This window comes from Loxodonta africana, chromosome 5 (assembly GCF_030014295.1).
Source record: "Loxodonta africana isolate mLoxAfr1 chromosome 5, mLoxAfr1.hap2, whole genome shotgun sequence".
Lineage (NCBI taxonomy): Eukaryota > Metazoa > Chordata > Mammalia > Proboscidea > Elephantidae > Loxodonta > Loxodonta africana.
This window is the reverse complement of record NC_087346.1, coordinates 160,584,143-160,607,558: the sequence shown is the minus strand read 5'-3', so window position 1 is coordinate 160,607,558 and position 23,416 is coordinate 160,584,143. Positions and strand designations below refer to the sequence as shown.

At 55.3% G+C, this 23,416-nt stretch overlaps 1 protein-coding gene across 1 annotated transcript in view; it reads right to left on the bottom strand.

The window, feature by feature from the left end:
- The window catches only part of ABLIM2 (actin binding LIM protein family member 2), a 148,411-nt gene that overhangs the window by 33,682 nt on the left and 91,313 nt on the right, over window positions 1–23,416 (bottom strand). Inside the window, exons 15-18 of the mRNA XM_064286332.1 lie at window positions 18,612–18,713; window positions 18,079–18,132; window positions 9,849–9,901; window positions 4,128–4,266 (exon numbers count right to left, since the gene is read on the bottom strand). Of these exons, the coding sequence (XP_064142402.1) occupies window positions 4,128–4,266; window positions 9,849–9,901; window positions 18,079–18,132; window positions 18,612–18,713 (348 nt within the window). The remainder of the gene's footprint in view (window positions 1–4,127; window positions 4,267–9,848; window positions 9,902–18,078; window positions 18,133–18,611; window positions 18,714–23,416) is intronic.

Below are 23,416 nucleotides of genomic sequence, written 5' to 3'. Positions count from 1 at the left end.
ATCTCCCCACCCCCATTAGAATGTCACCTCCATGGAGTGGGGAGCTTTGCCAGCTTTGTCCTCTGCCATAGCACACCGCCCAGAACAGGGCCAGGAATGTAGAGAATGCTCATTACATATGTGTTGGCTGATGGGCAGGTCATGCCCTCTCTCTGGGTCTTGTTCTCTCCATTGGAAAATGAGGAGATGGCACTGATGTTCCTTATCTGGTCCTGATATTTGTGGGTTCACCCCTACGGGCTCTCAGGTCATACAGTTCAGACCAGGGGCACTGCCCACTCTAACATTCTTGTGAGGCTGACAGGTGGCAAACCAGAGTGTCTCTTTCTTTCAACCATGAGTTAAAAAGTGTAAGGACTACCTTTTCTCATCCTTAAAGACCAGTGATAAAAAGGGGGGCCCAGAGCGTCAGACCTGTCTGTAGCATCCAGGCTAGGTGGGGAAGGGTGGACATACCACCTTGAGGCCATCCCCTGGGGCAACAAGCCTGAATCCTGCCTCTTCTTATAGCAAAATAATCAATATTATCCCCCTTTCCTGTGTATAAATCAGGTAATCAATAGTGTAACTTACTACGCACATAGTCCAAACCATGCCCCATGTATAGTATAACGTGGAAATGAAAGAGTAGTCTATAATAAGCATTTCAGTACGAGAACTGTTTTGGAGAGGGTAGTACTGCCCAGCTGAGAACCATTGGCAAGGGTTACACTGGTTTGTCACTGCTGTTTAGTCATCTGGCTTCCCCACTGGGGAATGGGGACTGTGCCATGCCCACCACTGCCTCTCCACTGCCTAGCGCTCTGTCCAGCACATAGTAGCTGCTCAGTAAATACTGGTGGAGGAATGGATAAATGACTGAAAAAAGAATTCAGGCCCTGGTGAGATATGCTGATGGTGTCATGAGTGGGATAAGATTGGTGTCAAAAGTGGGAATGACGTTATGACAAGGCCCTCTGTGAGCACATGGAGGAGACTGGCAGCCCTGTTCCACTGAGAGCCCAGGTGGGTGAGTGGCAGGCAGTGGGACACACATGTGCTCACTTCTATCAGCATCTCCTCCTCTCCCAGCTCCCTGAATACCCCTCCAGGCCTGGGGCTGCTCTCGTAGTCTCCGTCTCCCCCTGGGCACCTAGTACAGAGTCTGGCACAGAGTGGGTGCTCGATAAATACCCGTTGAATTCAATGCATCTCAATTCAACAAACATTTATTGAGTGCCCACGGTGTTGAGTGTCACAGTCCTACTTTCCTTGTACAGAAGAACATTCTGGGGGTGCAGTGGGTGCGTCTCGCTCTGTGCAACCACTTTGCTCACTAAAAGCTGTGTGCAAATGGGATGGTGTCGATAGACACACACTGGGGACTCCTGGGTGATATCCAAAGGAACCCTGAGAAAAGAGAGTGGATAAACTTGATCCTGAGAGCTGCCCATCCTGCCTGGATTCCTACAGGCTGCACAGAGCAGGGCGTGCCTGGCCCCGTGCACCGCCAGCAGCCCAGGCCCTTGCTGCTGTCTCCAGGTACATGGGAAGCAGGCTAGCTGCGTCAGGAAGAAACAACGGCACCGTTGCAATGGTTAGACACAGTGGGCCTCCTGCTCAGAGGAACCAATGTCGAATACCAGGAAAAAGTGAAGGAAAGACAGAATCAGAATCACAGTCATCATAAACATCAGTAATGGGAAAGGACACACACTACATGATGTGTGTGCTTTGGGGGAAGATCCCTGGTTAAGTCAGGGACTCCAGCAGGCTGGACGCACCCTATGGAAGCACTCACATGCCCACCTGTGCTCACATGCCCACCTGTAGTCATGATAGGGATGTGGCAGTCAGGAATGAAGTTGACCAGTAAGCCCAAGCCAGTGTGTGACCGGCCAATGAAATCATTTGGCACAGCCTCCAACCCCTGAGGTCAGCCACCTGTCAGGCCCAGGTTGTCCTTATTCCCAGCATTTGCGGGTGAGGAAGTGGAGCACAGAGGTGAAGATCACACACACGAACACACGGCGGTGGCAGGTAGGTCCTCACAGGCCAGCCTGTTTCCAGTTTAGCTTCCTCACACCATGCTCCCCTCCAATGTCCAAGGTGGCCACAGACTGAGCAGGTGTCCTGGGTGTGCTGCCAGCCTCCCTGAGGGGGTCCAGGGACAGGTGGAGGGATTGCACCAGCCTTGCAGGAGCAGGCCTGCCCACTACCCAGCAAGGAAGGCCTGCAAGTTGGAGACAGTGCCCTGGGCACTCATTTCCCAAGAGCTCTTGGACCCCGCCACTAAGGCCCCCAGGCCAGGACACTAACCAAGTTGGGGAGAGACTGAGATGCTGTTAAGCTGGTGTGACAAGAGCCTGTTATTACTGTTGTCAGGTGCCACAGAGCCTATTTCGACTCATAGTGACTCCACATGACAGAACAGAACTGCCCCATAGGGTTTCCTAGGCTGTAATCCTTACGAAAGCAGATCTACAGGTCTTTCTCCCATGGAGCCGCTGGTTGGGTTCGAACCACCAACTTTCTGGTTAGCAGCCAAGCACTTAATCGTTGTGTCATGATGTGTGCAACCTTCCAAATACAGTGACCATTCATTAGGAAAAAGTGAGTGCAAAGCAGAAAGGCCCATTACTACAGACAATGGCCCCAACCACATGCAGGTGTGGTCTGCTTGTGGCAATGGGTACTGGGAGCAGGTGGAGGGGTGAAGACTGGCTTGTTGCTGCCCGATAGCAGGCTGGAAGGCACAGGCTGGCAGCAACGTCTTGCCTGGTGAGTCTCCTGCAGCCCAGCCCCAACAGCCCCCAACTCTGCCTGTAGGTGAGAAGAGGGGCCTTCCACACCCATCCCAACTATTCCAGAATGAGCAAGCCGCCATCTTGGACAGCTCCTCTGGGGTTCTTTTATTGGTGTGACCGTGTGTACCAGCTCTGAGATCCCAACATTGAGACCCTGGCAGTGGTGGAGGTGCTAGGGGCAAAGAAGCAACTGCTTTCAAAGACTGCATACAAAACAACACACCTTTCTATGTTTCGTGTTATTTTTCAAACAAATCACAATTTGCAAGCCTCTTACATCTTCTCTTTTTACCCTCACGTGGAGAAGTAGAGCCACACTGGAATCTGCTCAACTTTCACGTGCAAGAGCGCTTACAGGGTACTGCCATGAGAATGATGATGCGGACGGCGGACACGACTGTTCACTGAGCGTTTGCTACGGACCAGGCAGGGCACCACTGTGCGCAGGTGGTATCACAGCTTTCAAGGCTATTAACAACCCAGCAAGCCTACCAGCGTCACCCCACCATCCATCAATGGCGGATGGTCAGTGTTGGAGCCCGGCTTTGACCTCAAGTCTGCCCCACTGCAAAGCCACCATCCTGCCTCTGCTTACTCATACCCACGTTCATTCCCTCTCAGCCTCTGCTGCCAGCTAAGCCTCAAGCTTTGCCCATGGAAATCCCCCCCCACACACACACAGTTGAGAGCCCCAAGTCCATTTCCAGGAAATGCGGAGTGAGTCTGGCTGCTGTTTGCTGTTGGTTACCACCTACAGTTTATCTCATCTTGAAACAAACAACATTATGGGGATATCTGCTCTACATTTGAAAATCAAGCCTAGTTCAGTCTTCACGACACCCCAGGAGCCAGGCAGACGTTACCTTTGTCTCCCGTATGGCATGAGGATATCAAGGCCCAAACAATCATGTCCCTGGCCTGGGTGAGCCACTGGGAGGCGGGACCATGCCCTGTCATCAACACCAAGTCTGGTCTTGCCCACCTGGACCATGCTCAGGGTTGTGCTCCAGGGGAAGCGGCCTGCACATCTAAGCCAGCAGGTCTGGGAGGCATTTTTCTAGAACGGCTCAAGAGCCAGGTTGGCTCAGCTGCTTTCTTGCAGCCCTGGGAGTATATAAGGAGACACGTGGTGACCACCAGCTTTCAACAGCAGCTAATGTCAGTCCCAGGAAATTGCCAAATGCCAAGAGGGTTTGGGCTTATGTTTGGTTTGCTCTTATCTTGGTTGGCTTGCTCTTATATTTTCTTACGAGCAAGGCTTAGATTTTGGGGGGTTGGCTCAGAGCTCTGGGGCCCCTTTACATGCCACGTGACAGCTCCGTGCTCAAAAGAACCACTCACGTGAGTAAAAGCTGTCGCCTGGCATTCTCTGGAGAGGGTCTCTGTCTGTCCCACTACTCTGTGACAGAGACTGGCTGTCCAGGTCCGGGGAGTTTGTCCTCGTGTCTGCGTCTCCCTTGAGAATCAGCCAGCTGGTCTTCTGTGGAGGAAAAACAAAGTGCCACGTGAATTGGGAGGCCATTTGCAACGGTGGAAACATCTCACCACCCCTCTGGCTGCTGCCAACTTCTAATGTACAGGCCACCCCACGGCAGAATAACCCAGTGTGTGAAGAATCCAGGTTTAAATAAAAAGCTCCAGAATCCAGTGTAGCTGATTCAGATTCTTTCTGGGCATGTGGGTTACGGGGGGAAATGGTCTCTCCACACCTTACAGGGGAGGGAACAGCATTCAGGGACACTAAGAGACCCAAAGCGCTTCTCACAGGGAGAAAGAGGTGAGCTCAGCAGGAGCAGACAGCCGTGGGAAAGAAGTGAGCTCAACCAGAGCAGACAGCCGTGGAAAGGTGAGCTCAGTGGGACCAGACAGCTGTGGGAAAGAGGTGAGCTCAGCCAGACCAGATGGCCATGGGAAAGAGGTGAGCTCAGCTGGACGAGATGGCCGTGGGCAAGAGGTGATCTCAGCCAGACCAGACAGCTGTGGGGTGGAGGTAAGCTCAGCCGGAGCAGACAGCCATGGGAAACAGGTGAACTCAGCTAGACCAGATGGCCATGGGAAAGAGGCGAGCGCAGCTAGACCAGATGGCCGTGGGAAGGTGAGCTCAGCCGGACCAGACGGCTGCGGGAAAGAGGTAAGCTCAGCTAGACCAGATGGCCGTGGGAAAGAGGTGAGCTCAGCTAGACCAGATGGCCTTGGGAAGGAGGTGAGCTCAGCTGGAGCAGACAGCCATGGGAAACAGGTGACCTCAGCCAGACCAGATGGCTGTGGGAAAGAGGTGAGCTCAGCCGGACCAGACGGCTGTGGGAAAGAGGTGAGCTCAGCCAGAGCAGATGGAGAAAGAGGTGAGCTCAGCCGGAGCAGATGACAGTGGGAAAGAGGTGAGCTCAGCTAGACCAGATGGCCGTGGGAAAGAGGCGAGCTCAGTGGGACCAGACGGCTGTGGGAAAGAGGTGAGCTCAGCCAGACCAGATGGCCTTTGGAAGGAGGTGAGCTCAGCTGGACCAAGCAGCCGTGGGAAAGAGGTGAGCTCAGCCAGACCAGATGGACAAAGAGGTGAGCTCAGCCAGAGCAGATGACAGTGGGAAAGAGGTGAGCTCAGCCGGAGCAGACAGCCATGGGAAAGAGGTGAACTCAGCTGGAGCAGACGACAGTGGGAAAGAGGTGAGCTCAGCTGGACCAGACGACAGTGGGAAAGAGGTGAGCTCAGCTGGACCAGACGACAGTGGGAAAGAGGTGAGCTCAGCCGGAGCAGATGGAGAAAGAGGTGAGCTCAGCTGGAGCAGATGACAGTGGGAAAGAGGTGAGCTCAGCTGGAGCAGACGACAGTGGGAAAGAGGTGAGCTCAGCCGGAGCAGATGGAGAAAGAGGTGAGCTCAGCCGGAGCAGACAACAGTGGGAAAGAGGTGAGCTCAGCCGGAGCAGACGACAGTGGGAAAGAGGTGAGCTCAGCCGGAGCAGACGACAGTGGGAAAGAGGTGAGCTCAGCCGGAGCAGACGACAGTGGGAAAGAGGTGAGCTCAGCCGGAGCAGACGACAGTGGGAAAGAGGTGAGCTCAGCCGGAGCAGACGACAGTGGGAAAGAGGTGAGCTCAGCCGGAGCAGACGACAGTGGGAAAGAGGTGAGCTCAGCCGGAGCAGACGACAGTGGGAAAGAGGTGAGCTCAGCTGGAGCAGACGGCAGTGGGAAAGAGTTGAGCTCAGCCGGAGCAGATGGAGAAAGAGGTGAGCTCAGCCGGAGCAGACGACAGTGGGAAAGAGGTGAGCTCAGCCGGAGCAGATGGAGAAAGAGGTGAGCTCAGCCGGAGCAGACAACAGTAGGAAAGAGGTGAGCTCAGCCGGAGCAGATGGAGAAAGAGGTGAGCTCAGCTGGAGCAGATGACAGTGGGAAAGAGGTGAGCTCAGCCGGAGCAGATGGAGAAAGAGGTGAGCTCAGCCGGAGCAGACGGCCATGGGAAAGAGGTGAGCTCAGCTGGAGCAGACGGCAGTGGGAAAGAGGTGAGCTCAGCCGGAGCAGATGGAGAAAGAGGTGAGCTCAGCCGGAGCAGACGACAGTGGGAGAGAGGTGAGCTCAGCCGGAGCAGATGGCCATGGGAAAGAGGTGAGCTCAGCCGGAGCAGACGACAGTGGGAAAGAGGTGAGCTCAGCCGGAGCAGACGACAGTGGGAAAGAGGTGAGCTCAGCCGGAGCAGACGACAGTGGGAAAGAGGTGAGCTCAGCCGGAGCAGACGACAGTGGGAAAGAGGTGAGCTCAGCCGGAGCAGACGACAGTGGGAAAGAGGTGAGCTCAGCCGGAGCAGACGACAGTGGGAAAGAGGTGAGCTCAGCCGGAGCAGACGACAGTGGGAAAGAGGTGAGCTCAGCCGGAGCAGATGGCCATGGGAAAGAGGTGAGCTCAGCTGGAGCAGACGACAGTGGGAGACAGGTGAGCTCAGCTGGAGCAGACGACAGTGGGAAAGAGGTGAGCTCAGCCGGAGCAGATGGAGAAAGAGGTGAGCTCAGCTGGAGCAGACGACAGTGGGAAAGAGTTGAGCTCAGCCGGAGCAGATGGAGAAAGAGGTGAGCTCAGCCGGAGCAGACGACAGTAGGAAAGAGGTGAGCTCAGCTAGACCAGATGGCCGTGGGAAAGAGGCGAGCTCAGCGGGACCAGACGGCTGTGGGAAAGAGGTGAGCTCAGCCACACCAGATGGCCTTTGGAAGGAGGTGAGCTTAGCTGGACCAAGCAGCCGTGGGAAAGAGGTGAGCTCAGCCAGACCAGATGGAGAAAGAGGTGAGCTCAGCTGGAGCAGATGACAGTGGGAAAGAGGTGAGCTCAGCCGGAGCAGAGAGCCATGGGAAAGAGGTGAAGTCAGCTGGAGCAGACGACAGTGGGAAAGAGGTGAGCTCAGCCGGAGCAGACGACAGTGGGAAAGAGGTGAGCTCAGCCGGAGCAGACGACAGTGGGAAAGAGGTGAGCTCAGCTGGAGCAGACAGCAGTGGGAAAGAGTTGAGCTCAGCCGGAGCAGATGGAGAAAGAGGTGAGCTCAGCCGGAGCAGACGACAGTGGGAGAGAGGTGAGCTCAGCCGGAGCAGATGGAGAAAGAGGTGAGCTCAGCCGGAGCAGACGGCCATGGGAAAGAGGTGAGCTCAGCTGGAGCAGATGACAGTGGGAAAGAGGTGAGCTCAGCCGGAGCAGACGACAGTGGGAAAGAGGTGAGCTCAGCCGGAGCAGACGACAGTGGGAAAGAGGTGAGCTCAGCTGGAGCAGACAGCAGTGGGAAAGAGTTGAGCTCAGCCGGAGCAGACGACAGTGGGAAAGAGGTGAGCTCAGCCGGAGCAGACGACAGTGGGAAAGAGGTGAGCTCAGCTGGAGCAGACAGCAGTGGGAAAGAGTTGAGCTCAGCCGGAGCAGATGGAGAAAGAGGTGAGCTCAGCCGGAGCAGACGACAGTGGGAGAGAGGTGAGCTCAGCCGGAGCAGATGGAGAAAGAGGTGAGCTCAGCCGGAGCAGACGGCCATGGGAAAGAGGTGAGCTCAGCTGGAGCAGATGACAGTGGGAAAGAGGTGAGCTCAGCCGGAGCAGACGACAGTGGGAAAGAGGTGAGCTCAGCCGGAGCAGACGACAGTGGGAAAGAGGTGAGCTCAGCTGGAGCAGACAGCAGTGGGAAAGAGTTGAGCTCAGCCGGAGCAGATGGAGAAAGAGGTGAGCTCAGCCGGAGCAGACGACAGTGGGAGAGAGGTGAGCTCAGCCGGAGCAGATGGAGAAAGAGGTGAGCTCAGCCGGAGCAGACGACAGTGGGAAAGAGGTGAGCTCAGCCGGAGCAGACGGCCATGGGTGCCTCCCCACCCTTCTGCCTTCCTTAAAGACTAGTGATGGTGGCCTCGGTTCTAAAATTGTTGGTGCTAGCTGGCATCAAGATGGGTCCTAACTCATTGCAGCTCCGTGTACCACGGAACAAAACACTGCCCGGTCCTGCCCCAACCCCATCTTATGATCCACAGAGTCCTCACTGGCTGATTTTTGGAAGTGGGTCACCAGGCCTTTCTTCCTAGTCTGTCTCAGTCTGGAAGCTCCACTGAGACCTGTTCAGCATCACAGCAACGCACAAGCCTCCACGGACAGACAGGTGGTGGCCGTGCATGAGGCGTGTTGACCGGGAATTAATCCCAGGTCTCCAGCACGGAAGGTGAGGATTCTACCCCTGAGCCACACTGTCCCCTCAGGGCTCTAAGGTACAGGTGGGTGACCTACGGCTGCGGCCAGATGGCCCACAGCCTGCTTTTGTAATTCAGGCTTTGCTGGACACAGCCACGCCTGCTCGTTCACGGATCTTCAGTGGCTGCTCTGCAGAGGCGAGGAGCAGCTGCAACAGGGTCGTGTGGCCACAAAGCCTGAAATACTCACCCTCTGGGCCTTCGTAGAAAACCTTTGCCGAGTCCTGCTCTAGAACAGGAGCCCTGGTGGCGCAGTAGTTAAGTGTTTGGCTGCTAACCATAAGGTCAGCAGTTCAAATCCACCCCAGTTGCTCCTGGGAAACCCTATGGGGCAGTTCTACTCAGTATTATAATAGCATTGCTGAGTCCGAATCGACTCAACAGCAATGGGTTTGGGTTTTTTGGGGTCTACAACAGGTGTCCCAGAGTGGTGCAACCGGTTCACATGCTCCTCTGTTAACTGAAAAGCTGGAGGTTCAAGTCCACCCAGAGGCACCTCAGAAGAAAGGCCTGGCAACCTACTTCTGAAAACTCAGTCACTGGAAACCTGTGGAGCACAGCTCTGCACTGACACACAGGTGGCCGCCAGGAGTCGGCTGCTGGCAGCTGTTGATGAGGGCAGTGGTGGCTGAGAGGCAGGTGCTCGCCTTCCGCGGGGGAGACCTGGGTTTGAGTCCCCGCCAACGCACCTCGCACACAACCACCACCTCTGTCCGTGGACACTTGTGTGCCGCTGTGACGCTGGACGGGTTTGGCAGAGCCTCCAGGCTAAGACAGACCAGGGAGAAAGGCCTTGATTGCAAAAAAAATTAGCCAGTGAAAACCGCATGAATCACAGTGGTCTACTCTGAGTTCGCCATGAGTTGGAGTCGACTCAACAGCGGCCGGTTTTTTACCGGTTCTAGAACAATCGTGGAGCCCTGGTGGGGTGGTGGTTAAGAGCTCGGCTGCTAACCAAAAGGTCTGCAGTTCAAATTCACCAGCCACTCCTTGGAAACCCTATGGGACAGTTCTACTTCGTGCTAGAGCATCACTATGTGTTAGAATTGACTCCACGGGAACAGGTAAAAACAACCACCCCGAATGCCCTGAGCACACGTTTTGACTGACGACCCATTCCTCCCAGACGTCTCAGTTACGGCACATGCAGCAAGTTACCACCACATAACTAGCATTCTGGTCATTGTCCTCAAAATCAGAAGAAAGCTGGCAAAGCTGCCTTCTAAAGTGGCCCCTTCCTCACGTGGCCACGAAGCCCCTTGAGGAACAGACCCGAGAGCACAGAGCCTGAAGCTTCAAATCGGAGAAGGCCCTCCGCCCAGGGTTCCTCCTGGACCAGATGGTTTCCTGGCCTGCCGGCCTGCGTCCTTACCTTCCTGTTGTCCTGGTCGAAACTCGCATCCTCTCCGTCTGACCGCCTCGCTGCTAGAAGGGAAAAATCTGATTGTAAAAGGAACCCCCACGTAGCCTGGGCACAGTCTCGCACTTTACAATCACGCTCAAAAATAGAAAATAACCAAGGAAAAAAGCTAACCAGGACAGGCACTTTTTAGGAGCAGAGGAAACAGCTGGAAAAGATTCCTGGGAACTCCTTCTGGAGGAGGGGCGTTTGCCCCGGCACCTTAAAAGTTTCCAAAGATCAAACACAGGTAGTGAAGGGGGGCCTATTTAAGCTCCAGCAAAGTGTGCGCCAGCCCCCCAGGAGTATTTTTTGACTTGGTCACCAGCATTGTGAAGGACACATGTTCTACCTTCCGAGTTTAACCTCACAGTTGCAGAGGCCCCCGCTCCAAGTAAGGTACGGGGTGGGGGCCTCTGGGGCATGGCTGCAGACCCCACCCACCCATTTCACAGATCAGGAAACTGAGGCTCAGAGAGGCCAAGGGCCCTGCCTTCAGTCATGGGTTGTAGGTGGTAGAGGCCGGCCTTGAACCTAGGCAGTCTGACTCCAGAGAACTTCCTCTCCCTGTCACAGCTCACTGCCTGCAGCTCACAGAACACAAAACCCGCTAGAAAACGTCTGCCAGGAGCGGGAAAGCAGTTACAAAATACAAGCCTAAAGAAACTCTAAGAAATGGGGCTGGCAAACGCTTGCTTGCCACGGATCCCTGGAGCTGAGGAACACGGTGTCTGTCTCCCCCAGCCGCCTTTCTCCGGGAGTTGTCACCTGGCTGGGAACATCATTTCCAACCAACAATGATAATGAAATGATAAGGAATGAAAGGCTGGCCTTTCTCGGCATCCCGGGGTTCATAAAGCCCTGTCCTGTGCACCTCAAATGAGAACGACCCCATGCACTGAGCGATTAACTGGAACCCATCCGTGTCCTTCTTTGCATGTCACAGGGCCCCTCAGTTTCCGGTGTCAGGTGCGCAGAGAGGGGCTCTTACCTGCAGCGGGTGGAGGGCTGGGACCTCTCGGTCTTTTCGAGCACCCTGCCTCCTGTACCACCAAGGACAAGACGGACACCAGGCCCGAGAGCTTGGATATTTGGGACTGGGCTACCGGACCTTGACGGGGCCAAAATGGAAGACTGAGTAGTTGGGTCCTGGAGATGCCAACATCTTGTTACGCTCAGTGGCTACCTGCGTCTCCTTCATCCGGGAGACGGTGATTTCCACTGGGAAAACTGTCGCTGGTCTCTCCTTGCGCCGTGGCAATGAATGGCAGGCCCCAGGAAGAGCAGGGATGGAGAAGCGGGGCGCATGCTTGCCGGTTGCCTGGACAACTGGCCGTTGCTGGGCAGCAGAGCCCTTGAGGGTCTGTATGGCCATTCCTCAGCTGTGGTTCTGGGACAAGCAGGGTCACTGCTATGTGGAGCTCCAAGACCACTGCCACCGTCCACCCAAGGGTGGCTCCCACGGCTGAGTCTGCCAGGAAAGGTAAACAAACCACCTCCCTGAAAAGCCCTTGGAGGCCTGAGAGAAAATGGCACCCTTGGGATAATTTGCAAGCACAACCCCGTCAGGTGCCTCCAACAAGAGGGCTGTTTGGGACCTGAGGTCCCAGCCCCTGGAGCTCAGGGAATCTGGAGGTCACCCTGGGCTCAAGGATGGCAGGGTGGGCTGGACATTCTGGCTGTAGAGCTACCGCGGGGATCAAACATGGCCCTGAGGTCTGACGAGAGGGGTTTTCTCCAAAATTTGATCACTTTTCCTCGGCAGAAGCCAAGAGGTCCAGCAAGGTCTTTGGCAAGCCTGCAAAACACACAGCTGATTGTCTTGAGAATTCCTGCACAGGAGTGTAGGAATCAGGCATTTGCCATTATTGCTTTGCTTCCTCAACAGGGCTGAGCCTCAGTTTCCTAACCTGTAGAATGGGCACACGGCATCTCCCCTTCTAAGCTGTGAGGTTTACACGAGACACAAGAATATAATGGGGAGCTCAGCTTGTAGGTTGTAAAATTTAGGAGTAAATAACAAGACGATTCCTAGGCTAATCTGTGGCATGCTTCTTTGAGATGCTCAATTCCAGGCAACCAGAGAAGACAGCTGGTCTGAGCCCTGAGATGTGTGTCACTGGGAAACCTTAGCTGGAAGCATCCCAATAAAATTGAGGGATCTCTGATTTCTTTTTGGATACAGAGCCTGCCTGCCTGCCCGCCTGCCTTTCCTCCTTCCCACACCCCATCTTTCAATTCACTCCTATCTGAACGCCCATATGTGCATACAGCCCTTTAAGTACTCAGTTTTATCTATTTACATCCATCCATCCATCCACCCATCCATCCACCCACCCGCCCGCCCATCCCTCCCTCCCTCCATCCATCTACTACCCATCCACCCACGTACCCATCCATCCATCCATCCATCCATCCATCCATCCATCCATCCATCCACCCACCCATCCCCACCATTCCTCTTTCCCGTCCTACTTTCCTCCATCCATCCACCCCCACCTATCATCCATCCATCTACCTTTCCTTCCTTCCATCCATCTATCCAACCATCCATCCACCCACCCCCACCTAGTATTATCCATCCTGTCATCCATCCATCAGCTTGTCTGTCCATCATCCATCCACCCACCCACCCCTCCACCATCCACCCATCATCCATCTATGCATCTACCCAACCATCCACCCCTCCCTCCCCTTTGCCTGTTCATGCATGTGTTTGCCCATCCAGCCCTTTATCCATCTACCCCTCCCTCATCCACTATCCACTCTCCAGTTAGCCCTTCAACCTTTATGCCTGCCTCCCTTCAACGAGGGCCTAGGGTGCACCTGTATTGTCCTAAGCTTGGGGGATGCAGACATACCTCAGGCCTGGCCCTTATCTTCCGGGAGTTCATGGGCTGAGGGAGTGGAGGCAGGAAGGGGATTATATGCATTACAACAAGACCCCTGATGTGGGGAGCAAAGTCAGCACGCGAGAACATGTGTGTGGTGAGCACTTACTGAATTTCTACTTGAGCAATCACCAGCATCTTAAATTCCTACTGGGCTGGCTGTGTGCTGAGGCTCCACAAACATGTTAGATGCACCCATAGAGACCAGCAGATGTTATGACCCCATTTCACAGAGCCAAGGCTGCACAGCTGTGCAGATGGTCATTAGCACCTTGCGGGGTCTAGCCCTGAGGCCTGAGCCGGAATCACTCTGTTCTGCCTGTCCACTGAGGCCCGGGACTGCCTGTCCACTGAGGCCCAGGACTGCCCACGGCTGATTCTATCACTGTGACCTGGCACAAATCTATTCCCCAATCAGCTGACAGCAAATGCCTCCAGACCAGGCAGTCTGAGCTGCCTTGTCCCTCCTGGGTGCCTGACATTGTGACTGCACACAGCAGGGGCACTGAGGAAGCGGACGGGATGGACACACACAGTAGGCCCCTGTCTCCAAGGGAGTCCCCAAGATTTCTGACAGCTCTGACTTCCCAGGGTCTTTGCTGGTCTTCAGGGGTCCAGTGGAGGGAGCCGTCTCCAACATGTGGTGTGCTCCCCTAGCTTCGGGGCCAGCAGATAGCTCAGCCACTGCCCCTACAGAGGCCTGGGATCCTGCATGGAGGGCACAGGCTCACTCCTGCCCCTACAGAGGCCTGGGATCCTGTGTGGAAAGTGCAGACTCACTGCTGCCCCTACAGAGGCCTGGGATCCTGCGTGGAGGGTACAGACTCACTGCTGCCCCTACAGAGGCCTGGGATCCTGTGTGGAGGGTACAGACTCACTGCTGCTCCTACAGAGGCCTGGGATCCTGTGTGGAAGCTGCAGACTCACTGCTGCCCCTACAGAGGCCTGGGATCCTGTGTGGAAGCTGCAGACTCACTCCTGCCCCTACAGAGGTCTGGGATCCTGTGTAGAAGCTGCAGACTCACTGCTGCCCCTACAGAGGCCTGGGATCCTGTGTGGAAGCTGCAGACTCACTGCTGCTCCTACAGAGGCCTGGGATCCTGTGTGGAGGGTACAGACTCACTACTGCTCCATCCACAAAAGCCTGAGTGAGTCCAGCCTCCGCAGCCAGGAACCAGCCACTCCTGCCAGATGCTTCAACAGGGGAAGGAGGCTTGGGGGACCGGGAAGTGCCCAGAAGCCTCACTCTATAGGCCAAAGGAAGACCCTCCTCTCCCTCTTCTTCCTCCCCCAGGCCCTGGACAGGTGGCATTTTTATCTCCTTTACCCTCCAGCCTTGGCAGCGAAGGCGTAGACCCATCAGCCCCATTTCATCTTCCCAGAAGCAGTCCCAGCTCTGCATTCAAACTGAGTTGCAATGACAGAGAAAACACAACGAGCCGCGGCTGCAGCTAAACCGCTCATCGTCCTGAACCTGTGGTCTGGAGCCGTCCTCTGTCCTCGTGCTGGGTGGGTGGCCCCATGGCTCCAGACGCTCACAGCCCTACAACCTGTCCTGCTTCTTATCTGTCCGTCTCCTTTCCCTTCTTTCAGTTTTTTAAATCAGGCATTAAATAATGACTGAGTGGGAAATAATGCAGTATGAAAAAGTACCATTGGGCCCCATATGTTGTAAAAAGTAAGTGGGAAAATCACAGGGTCAGGCGAATACCAGCCTGGCCGGTGACAGGCCATGTCACTCCTGCCTCAGTCTCCTTATCTGTAACAACACCGACCTCAGAGGTGTGTGAAGATTCATGAGGTACCATTTGCCAAGTGCCCAGCACGGAGCAGTGACACATGGAACGGCAGCTACGGGAAGGTAATCACCCCCCGACCCGTCTTCACCCTCGTTTGTCTCAACGCCGAGGCCTCCACCTGTTGCCCGTCAGGGTGCAGCAGGCCTGGCCACCCTCACGCCCGAGGCCCATGACCCCAAGCAGGAACAAGACTTGAGCATCAAAAAAGGGTGCTGCTTACTTTTTGAAAAAAGTTTTCATGAGTTAAAAATGAAGTCGAACGTAAGTGCATTAATTAATAAGCGGGATTTTTTTTTTAAACTCTTGGACCATATTATCTTGAACAAATTAAACTGTCCCGTCACTCCTTGTCATCACCCTGGTTTGGCTCAGGAAAGTGTAGAGATTAAAGGGTGGGTCCTCAAGCCTGGGCTGCGCTCCTCACGTCTCGGACACAGCTGGTGGGTGGTTTGCTGAGATGGGGCAGGGCTGCACATGGCAGGCCTGGAACACACACGTGTGCAAACGCACACACATGCACACTCACGCACACACACACACTGCATGTGCACCCTTGCTCACGTGTGTTGCACACACATACACACCCATACTCAAGCATTTCCAACAGAGCATACTCTACTTGGGCAGGGAGAAAACTCGTGAAAAAAACAAAACCACCTCAGCTGCATTGGAAGCCAAATCCGCTCTGCACCCACCGTTTCTGGGGAGATCTAAGAACCCTGGATGAGACAAGCCCAGGTCTTGCTGAAGCCTCAGTCCGTGGCCCATGTGATGGAAGTCAGGGGCAGAGCTTGTCTGTGTGTACCCCCAGGAGGAGGCCACAGGCCTGGCGGGTAGCAACAGCGGACACGTCTATTTCATTAAAGAATCAAGATCACAAAATTCGGGAACGATCAAAGGGTTTTTGTAATCGCTTGGGGTCAGTCAATTAGGAATTAACTTGCCTCTGGCTAGGAGGGTCGTTTATACCCCGATTAAAAAATGTCACAGATAATGCCCTGGTAACAACAAAATCTAATCTCTCTGGGCAATTCCATTAAAGGACGTAACGCTGGAAGCCCTTTGCTGCTTAGATCTGGCTCAGTCCTAATCGGATTTACCGTCTTCCCAGGGGCTGACCCTCCATTTGACGGCTCTGGCCTGAGACACAGAAATGTGGCAGTGGCGAATCTGAGGCAGTCAGTCCCACGAGGGACAAGCAGAGACCACACAGCCCCCATGCAGGGCATCACATGAGCGCCACTGAACACAGCTGCCCCTCTCCCAGGATGGGCCTCAGTTTCCCCACTCATAACAGGGAGCTGGTCTGGACACTCTCGGAGGCCTCGGGAGTCTAACTAGCCCCCTCACCTGACACCTCTGGAGGGTCCTGCTCAGAACGTCTCCAGTTGAGAGGTGGTGATAGAAATCACCACCTCCTGGACTTCCGAGAGATTTCCCTTAACGTTTCATTTCTTGGGGAAAGAAAGAAGTACCCAAATCACAGGGCCGACTGCGACCAAGGAGGAAAGAAGACAGCGCTGTGTGCATAACCAGACCGCTGCTTTGCCAGCAAGCCACAGAAAGCACACTTTTCTAGGACTCCACCTCAAAGTCTGCACCCCGTTGGCAACGTGGGGCGTGGCCGCTTCCTGAACTAGGAAGTATGGACAACTCTCTCACCATCTCCTCCGCGGCCTGATAACGAGCCCTACCAGGTGCACTGCACTTTACAGTTTAGAACGTGTCTCACACTCATTGTTCCACCCCATCCTCACAACCAGGCGAGGAAACGGGCAAGTGGGCGGTGGGGGGATCGTAAAAAAGGAGCCCTGGTGACACAGTGGTTAAGTGCTCAGCTGCTAACCGAAAGGGTGGTGGTTCGAAGCCACCGGCCGCTCCACAGGAGAAAGGTGTGACAGCCTGCTTCCATAAAGATTAAACCAAAAAAAGAGAAAACAAACCTGTTGCCATCAAGTTGATTCTGACTCTTAGTGACCCTATAGGACGGAGTAGATCTGCTCCCCAGGGTTTCCAAGGAGCAGCTGGTGGATTCCAACTGCTGACCTTTTCGTTAGCAGCCAAGCTCTTAACCACTGAGCCTCCAGGGCTCCCCATAAAGATTACAGCCTTGGAAACCCCACTGGGCAGTTCTACTCTGTCCTATAGGGTCGCTATGAGTCAGAATCTACTCAACGGCAACAGGTTTGGGTTGGGGAGGTAAAAAAACCAAACAAACCAAACCAGTTGCCGTCAAATCGACCCCGACTTGCGGTGACTGCTCCGTAGGGCTTTCGATGGCTGCGACCTTTTGGAAGCAGATTGCCAGGTTTTTCTTCTGGGGCCCCTCTGGGTGGGTTCAAACTGCCAACCTTTTGGTTAGTGGTCAAACACTTAACCATTTGCACCATCCAGGGCTCCTAGGGGAGGGTGTGGGTCCCATTTTACAGAGGAGGAAACAGAGGCTCAGAACGGTGAAGCAGTATGCTTCAGGTCACCCAGAAATTCTGCGAAGAAACAGAGTCCTTGGCCTTCCGCTCCCTGGGCACCTGTCCCAGGTAAGCTCAGGTGGGCAGAGGTGGGTGGTTGCCTCTGTGAGGGAAGCCAGGGGGCCGAGGGACGCCCTCACTGCCCAATAGCCCCAGCCCCTGTTTGCAGCAACTCCTTTTAGCTGACGACAATGCCGCTCATTCTACCGTCAGAAACGGTCTGGAGATGCAGAACTCTGAATTCCCACTAAGGAATAAGGGACTGAGTCCGGCTGGGTCCGCCCCCCAAGGCCAGGCCCCGGTCACGTTGTGGTCTGGGAAGACCCTGGCCCTCAGCACCTTGGCTGACCAGCCTGACTGTTCCCTTCAAAGCAGCAGCGTCAGCGCCCCAAAGCCAGGCCCCGTCAGAACCCCGCCCAGCCCAGCCGTCTGGGAGCTCCGGGGCTGTGGCACACAGAGGCACTGAGACACACCCGTGACCTGCTGCGGTTGTCATTTAGGAAAAGGGCCTTCCTTCCTAAAAACCCAACTGACTTGGCATCAACCCCGTGTGTGTCAGGGTAGAGCTGCCCCACATCAACCCCGTGTGCGTCGGGGTAGAGCTGCCCCACAGGGTTTTCAGTGGCTAGTTTTTCACAAGCAGGCCACCAGGCCTTTCTTCCGAGGCACCCCTGGGTGGACTTGAACCTCCAACCTTTCGGTGAGCAGCTGAGTGCTTACCCCTTTGCCCACCTGGGGCCTCCCCCTTCCTGCTCATCCTTTTCTATAAAGATGCTGCTTTCTTTGAGAGCCCCCAAATTAGCCACTCAGACTAGGATTAAGGCTCAGAAATTCATCGACAGCTATGCTCAGAAGCCCTCAGGGAAATCCTACCAGCCCCAGGCCAGTAAGGGCTCAGTGCCCACCAGCCCCAGGACCAGTGAGCTTGCGTTTGATCTCCAGGCTGCCAAGGCCTCTGGTGCCACCCCAGCGAGAGCAAGGATGCATTCAGAAGCCACGGGCTCGACAGGCATGCAGACACATGGCAGCCAGGGCCCCGGCGTACCGTGCTGTTTGTAGATGGGGGGCTTCCTATAGATGTTATCTTTGACGCCAGTGTCTGGGAAAGAAGAAAGAACAGGGGGGAAAAGGAAGGTGAGCAAGCAGATCGTGGTGGCTGCTATCCACCACAGTCCGCTCATCCCGCTTGTCACAGCATGGCCGGCACCCGGCCCCACAGACCAAGCGTCCCCCAGGCGAGACACACCACTGCTCTTAGTACCCCCGAATGGAAGAGAACAGGCAGCTAGAGGGGGCAGCAAGCAAGAACCCCGGGCCCCCCCAGCAACACAGCCGACTCAGACAGCCTTCTCCCCGGCCTGTTCCCAGAGGAAGAATACGCCTCTCTGGGGTTTGAGGGGCTTTGGGAGAAATCAAAACCCAGGGCATGTTGGGGGTGCTCAAATCCATTTTGCGTATTTTAAAGAGTATCAGAATTTGGGGGAGAAATGTGGAGGCTTGGGGATTTTCACGGCATCTGGGGGTCAAGGCGAGTGCCCCACAATTCAGGCGAGCATGGCGGTGGGCACACAGTCCTACCTGGGACGTGGAAGTGGCGCGGCGCCTGCTGGTAGGTGGAGGGAGGAGGCCGGCTGTCTGAGTACACGGAGAGGCTGGGGGTGCTGCGGCCACTTTCACTGCCTCCAGGCGGAAGAGCAGGGACAGCGGACCCGAGGGAGACGGAGCAGAGGAGAGCGTTTCAAGCACCGAAGCTGCCCCGGCGAGCCCCTCTCCTGCCCTCGGAGCCCAGACCTTCTGATTTGCTAATCCAACGCTTGAGTCCAGTGCCTTGCAGTGGCCCCAGGGCACAAAGGGCTTGGTGGGGGCCTTGGTCACCAAGCGGGTGGCCGGGGCTCCCTGGCAGCACCCCCTGCCCTGGGGGCACACACCTGGTCTGCTCCCTGTACCTGCTGTGGCCGGCAGAATCTGACAGATCACAAATTCACCAAAAAATCCAGTTGCCGTGGAATCAACCCTGACTCCTGGCGACCCGGTGTGTGTCAGGGTAGAACTGTGCCCCACAAGGTTTTCAGTGGCTGATTTTTCCGAAGTAGGTCACCAGGCCTTTCTTCCGAGGCACCCCTGGGTGGACTCGAACTTCCAACTTTTCCATGAGCGGCTGAGCGTTTAATCCTTTGCACTACCTGGGGACTCCCCCTTCCTACTCATCCTTTTTTATAAAGATGCTGCTTTCTTTGAGAGCCCCCAAATTAGCCACTCAGAATAGGATTAAGGCTCAGAAATTCATCGACAGCTATGCTTAGAAGCCCTCAGGGAAATCCTACCAGCTCCAGGCCAGTAAGCGCTCAGTGCCCTGCACTCCTAAAGAAATCTCGCGATTTCTCAGCGTGTTAAACGGGTGGACCCCGGCTCTGGCTTCCCCATCTTACCGCAGCTGCATCTGGGATTCCTGTTTCCATACAAGGTTGAATCATCAAGTTGAACTTCCAGATGGTCACAGTGTACGGGGTGAGCCCCTCCCCCCATGGCCACTTAAGGGATGACAGGATGGACAGATGAGGTGGCAGGGACGCTCTGATGACGACACACATGTCTCGTTTTAGGGGAACACACACACACAGCACAGCCTGTTTCCTCTCCAGGTATCCCGGGGACACCCGTGGCATCAGGTGACAGCCTGCTGAAGGGAAAAGGGGTGCTCTTGACTTGCAAGCATCCCATTTGAATTGGAGCAGTTTGGAACCACAGGACACTGAGTGACACTTTGGTCTTCACACAAGGGCTGTGCCAGAGCTAGGACTGGATGGGTGGGTGGGGTGGGAGGAAGGTGTTTAGACCTTGCTCGGAGAGTGCATCTCCAGGAGCAGGACCTGAGTGAGAATGCACAGGTGGCAGGGTGGGCTTGGCTCTGTGTACCCACAGAGGGGACGGCTGGCTCCAGCATCTTGGTGGGTGCGGGAGTAAAGATGCATCACTAACATTTCCACCCACAGCCTCGTTGTCTCTTCCTTACGGCCACGTAACAACGGGGTGCTAATTCACCCCCGCTGGGCTTCAGGCCCATCACTGCCCCTCACGCATGAGCCCTGCTTTCTCATAGCTTCCCCTCCAGGGAATTTCACGAGACTCACAGAGCAGGGCGTGCACCCCTGGGGAGCCCACTCCCACTCGCAGGAGAAGGAAGTCAGACATCAGTTCACATGCGGAAGCTATGCCTGGTCCACCCCAAGGACAGCAAGAATGGTGGACCCTGGCATTACACCACCCGTCCACGTGAGTCCAGGGGGGCAGAGACAGTCACCTTGGGGGTCGTCACCAAGCTCTCCACACAGCCTGCTCGCTTGGGGGGCTGCGATGGCTTCTCTCTCTGCATCGTTGCGGCTCCCATCCACTTGGTCTCACCCACTCGGTGGAAGAGTCCAGCATGTCTCAGGACTCGGAGCCGGGGATGCAGGCCCCCCAGAGCTGCAGACTGGGCTCTGTGGAGGTGCACTCATCCAAGGAGACACTCCGCAGGACAAGGGCCCAGGGGAAGGTGCACTCTGGGGTCCTGGTCCCCAAATGAGAACCACGGCCACTTCTCACACGCCCTCAACATGACGTCTACAACCGTGGTGGCCCTGTCACCTGGCCGGGTGGTGCTGGCTGGCATCCCCACTGCCCATTCTCAGGGGACTGAGGGGAGACACTGCCTTGAGGGCAGAGCATCTCCACACATTATGGGGGCTCTTCTGGGAGGGGGATTTGTCTCCTCTCCCCACTTCTTCATTTATTCAGTCGTTTATTTACATCTGTTTGAATGTTTATCTTACACTCTGGGTTACCATCCAGTATGACTTGGTTTATTTTGTAAAACAAATTGCTCCAGCTCTGGCAACAGGGAGCTCTTTAGATGGTGGCCCCAAAGCAAGACCCACTCACATCCACGTGCGGGGGTTTGGGTCCACGCTAGCACGTGTGGGCGTTGTCTGTGACGGTGAACTTCATCTGCCTGCCCTGCTGGGCTGGGTGCCCAGGCATTTGGTCAAACTTGAGACTAGCTGCTGTTGTGAAGGGTTGTATGTGGTTAACACTCCAGTCAGTTACTTTATGTAAAGCAGATCACCCTCCACAGTGCGGTGGGCCTGATCCAATCAGTTGAAGGCCTCATGAGCAAACACTGAGGTTTCCAGAGAGAGAATTCTGCCTCCAGCCTGCGACATGGACTTCCTGCTAGAGTTCCTAGCCTGTCACGTGGCCCACAGATTTCAGACTCGCCAGACTCACAAACTAGCGAGCCAATTCCTTGAAATAAACACACTCTGTGTACATGGAGCACTCCTGTCGGCTGTTTCTCTGGAGAGCCCTGACTGGTGCTATCTTAACATTCACCACAACCAACACCTCTCCTCGGGACCAGACAGAATGGGTCCCCTGGCAGAACTGCTCCACAAAGAGGGTGGATGGATGGCTGGGCCTGCATCCAGCTAAGAAGGGCAGCCAGCCCTTGGTGCAAGCCAGCCATACACCGGCCAGAATATGCCAGGGTCAGGCTGGGTTATTGGTATCGGGGAAAGGGTTGGTCTGGCGTGGCCTCTGAGGGGGACCCCAGGGCACAAATTGTGAGTGAGACCAGAGCTGGGAGCTGGACTTGGGAGCCTCAGTCTCATTGGGGCTGAGGGCCAGGCTTCAGCCAGTCTGATTGGGGCTGAGTGCTCTCACGGCCCATGAAGGATCCTGGACAGCCTGGGGGCCCGGCAGGGGCAGAGTGGGTGCCAGACTCCCTGCACTCAAGTGGAGGGGCATAAAACTGTGTCCAGCAGGCAGGAAGGAATAGGGCAGGATGGCATTGAAGGCAGCAATCCCCATGGGCCAGCACTCCCCAGAGCCGAGCACAGGGGTACACCCCTACCCCTGGGAGATGGGCGACACACAGCCAGTTACGGAGCCACGTTCTGGGAGGCAGGAGGGTGGAGTGGGGGCCTCTCTGTACTCTCTTCCCACATCCAGGGATGGAGGGAGGGCTGGGCTCTCCAGCTGGGGGAAAGCTAGGCTCCCTGCCCCCCACCTACACTCTCCTCCCCCACCAGAGCATAGCTCTAGGCTGAGAGCTCAGCCTGCCTCCCCTCACCTGGGAAAGGTAAGAACTCCCCTCACCTGGAAGAAGTAAGTGCTGGGGCTCAGAGATGGCTGTGGGTAAGGGCTGCCAGGACCATGCCGTCATCCAGCCAGCTCCCAGGAGCTGTCTGGGGAGTGCACGTCCCACCACCTGACTCTGTCCCGGGTCACGCCTCTGCCCAGGACCCGCAGGTGTAACAGCCCAACCCCGGCAGAGCCACACAGGCTGGTGACTCCCAGGCACTGGGTATGTGCAGCAAGGCCTCTACCAGCTTCCCTCCTGCTCGCAAACATCGACAGCCCAGAATGGACCATGAGCTGTGAGGGGAGGCCACGAGGAGGTGAGGACGTCCGTGTCTGTGACGTGACTCTTCTCAGCAGGACGACGGGCCACTCGAGGCAAGAGGTTGCTGTTCTCAGGTGCTGTCGGGCCGGCTCTGACTCACGGCGACCTTACGTACATCAGAAGGGAACATCGCCCAGGCCTGTGCCATCTTCACCATCGTTGGGGTGTTTGCTTCCACTGTTGGGGCCGTTGTGGCCGTTGTGTCAACCCATCTCATGGAAGGCTTCCCTTGTTTTTGCTGACCCTCTACATGCTTTTCTTTTTAGTGATTGGTCCTTCCTGATAACATGTCCAAAGCAAGGGAGACAAAGTCTCACCATCCTCGCTTCTAAGGAATATCCTGGCTGCACTTTTTCTAAGACAGATTTGTTTGTTCTCCTGGCAGTCCATGGGATAGTTAGTGTTCTTCTCCAACAGCACAATTTAAAGGCGTCAATTCTTCCTCTGTCTTCCTTATTCATCGTCCAGCCCTCACATGCATACGATGCGATTGAAAATACCATGGCTTGGGAAAGACGCACCTTAGTCTTCAAGGTGACATCTCTGCTTTTCAACACTTTAAAGATGTCTTTTGCAGTAGATTTGCCCAATGCAGTATGTCATTTGATTTCTTGACTGCTGCTTCCATGGGTGTTGGTGGTTGATCCTAGTAGACTGAAATCCTTGACAACGTCAATCTTTTCTCCGTTTATCATGATGTTGCTTAGTGGTCCAGGCAAGGGATCACCGTGCACATGAAAGAGATGGATGTGAGAGTGGACTTGTGACCATCATACTCTTAGGACTGCCATGCCTGTGGGAGGGTCTTCAGGAGCCATTTTCCACTCCGTAGCTGTAAGGAAAGGGGGACTTGACACACCCCCAAGGAGTCATCAGGAACACGAGTGCCTCATCCTCTAACGCTCCGAGCACCTTTCCACATGAGCACACGCTCGCCATT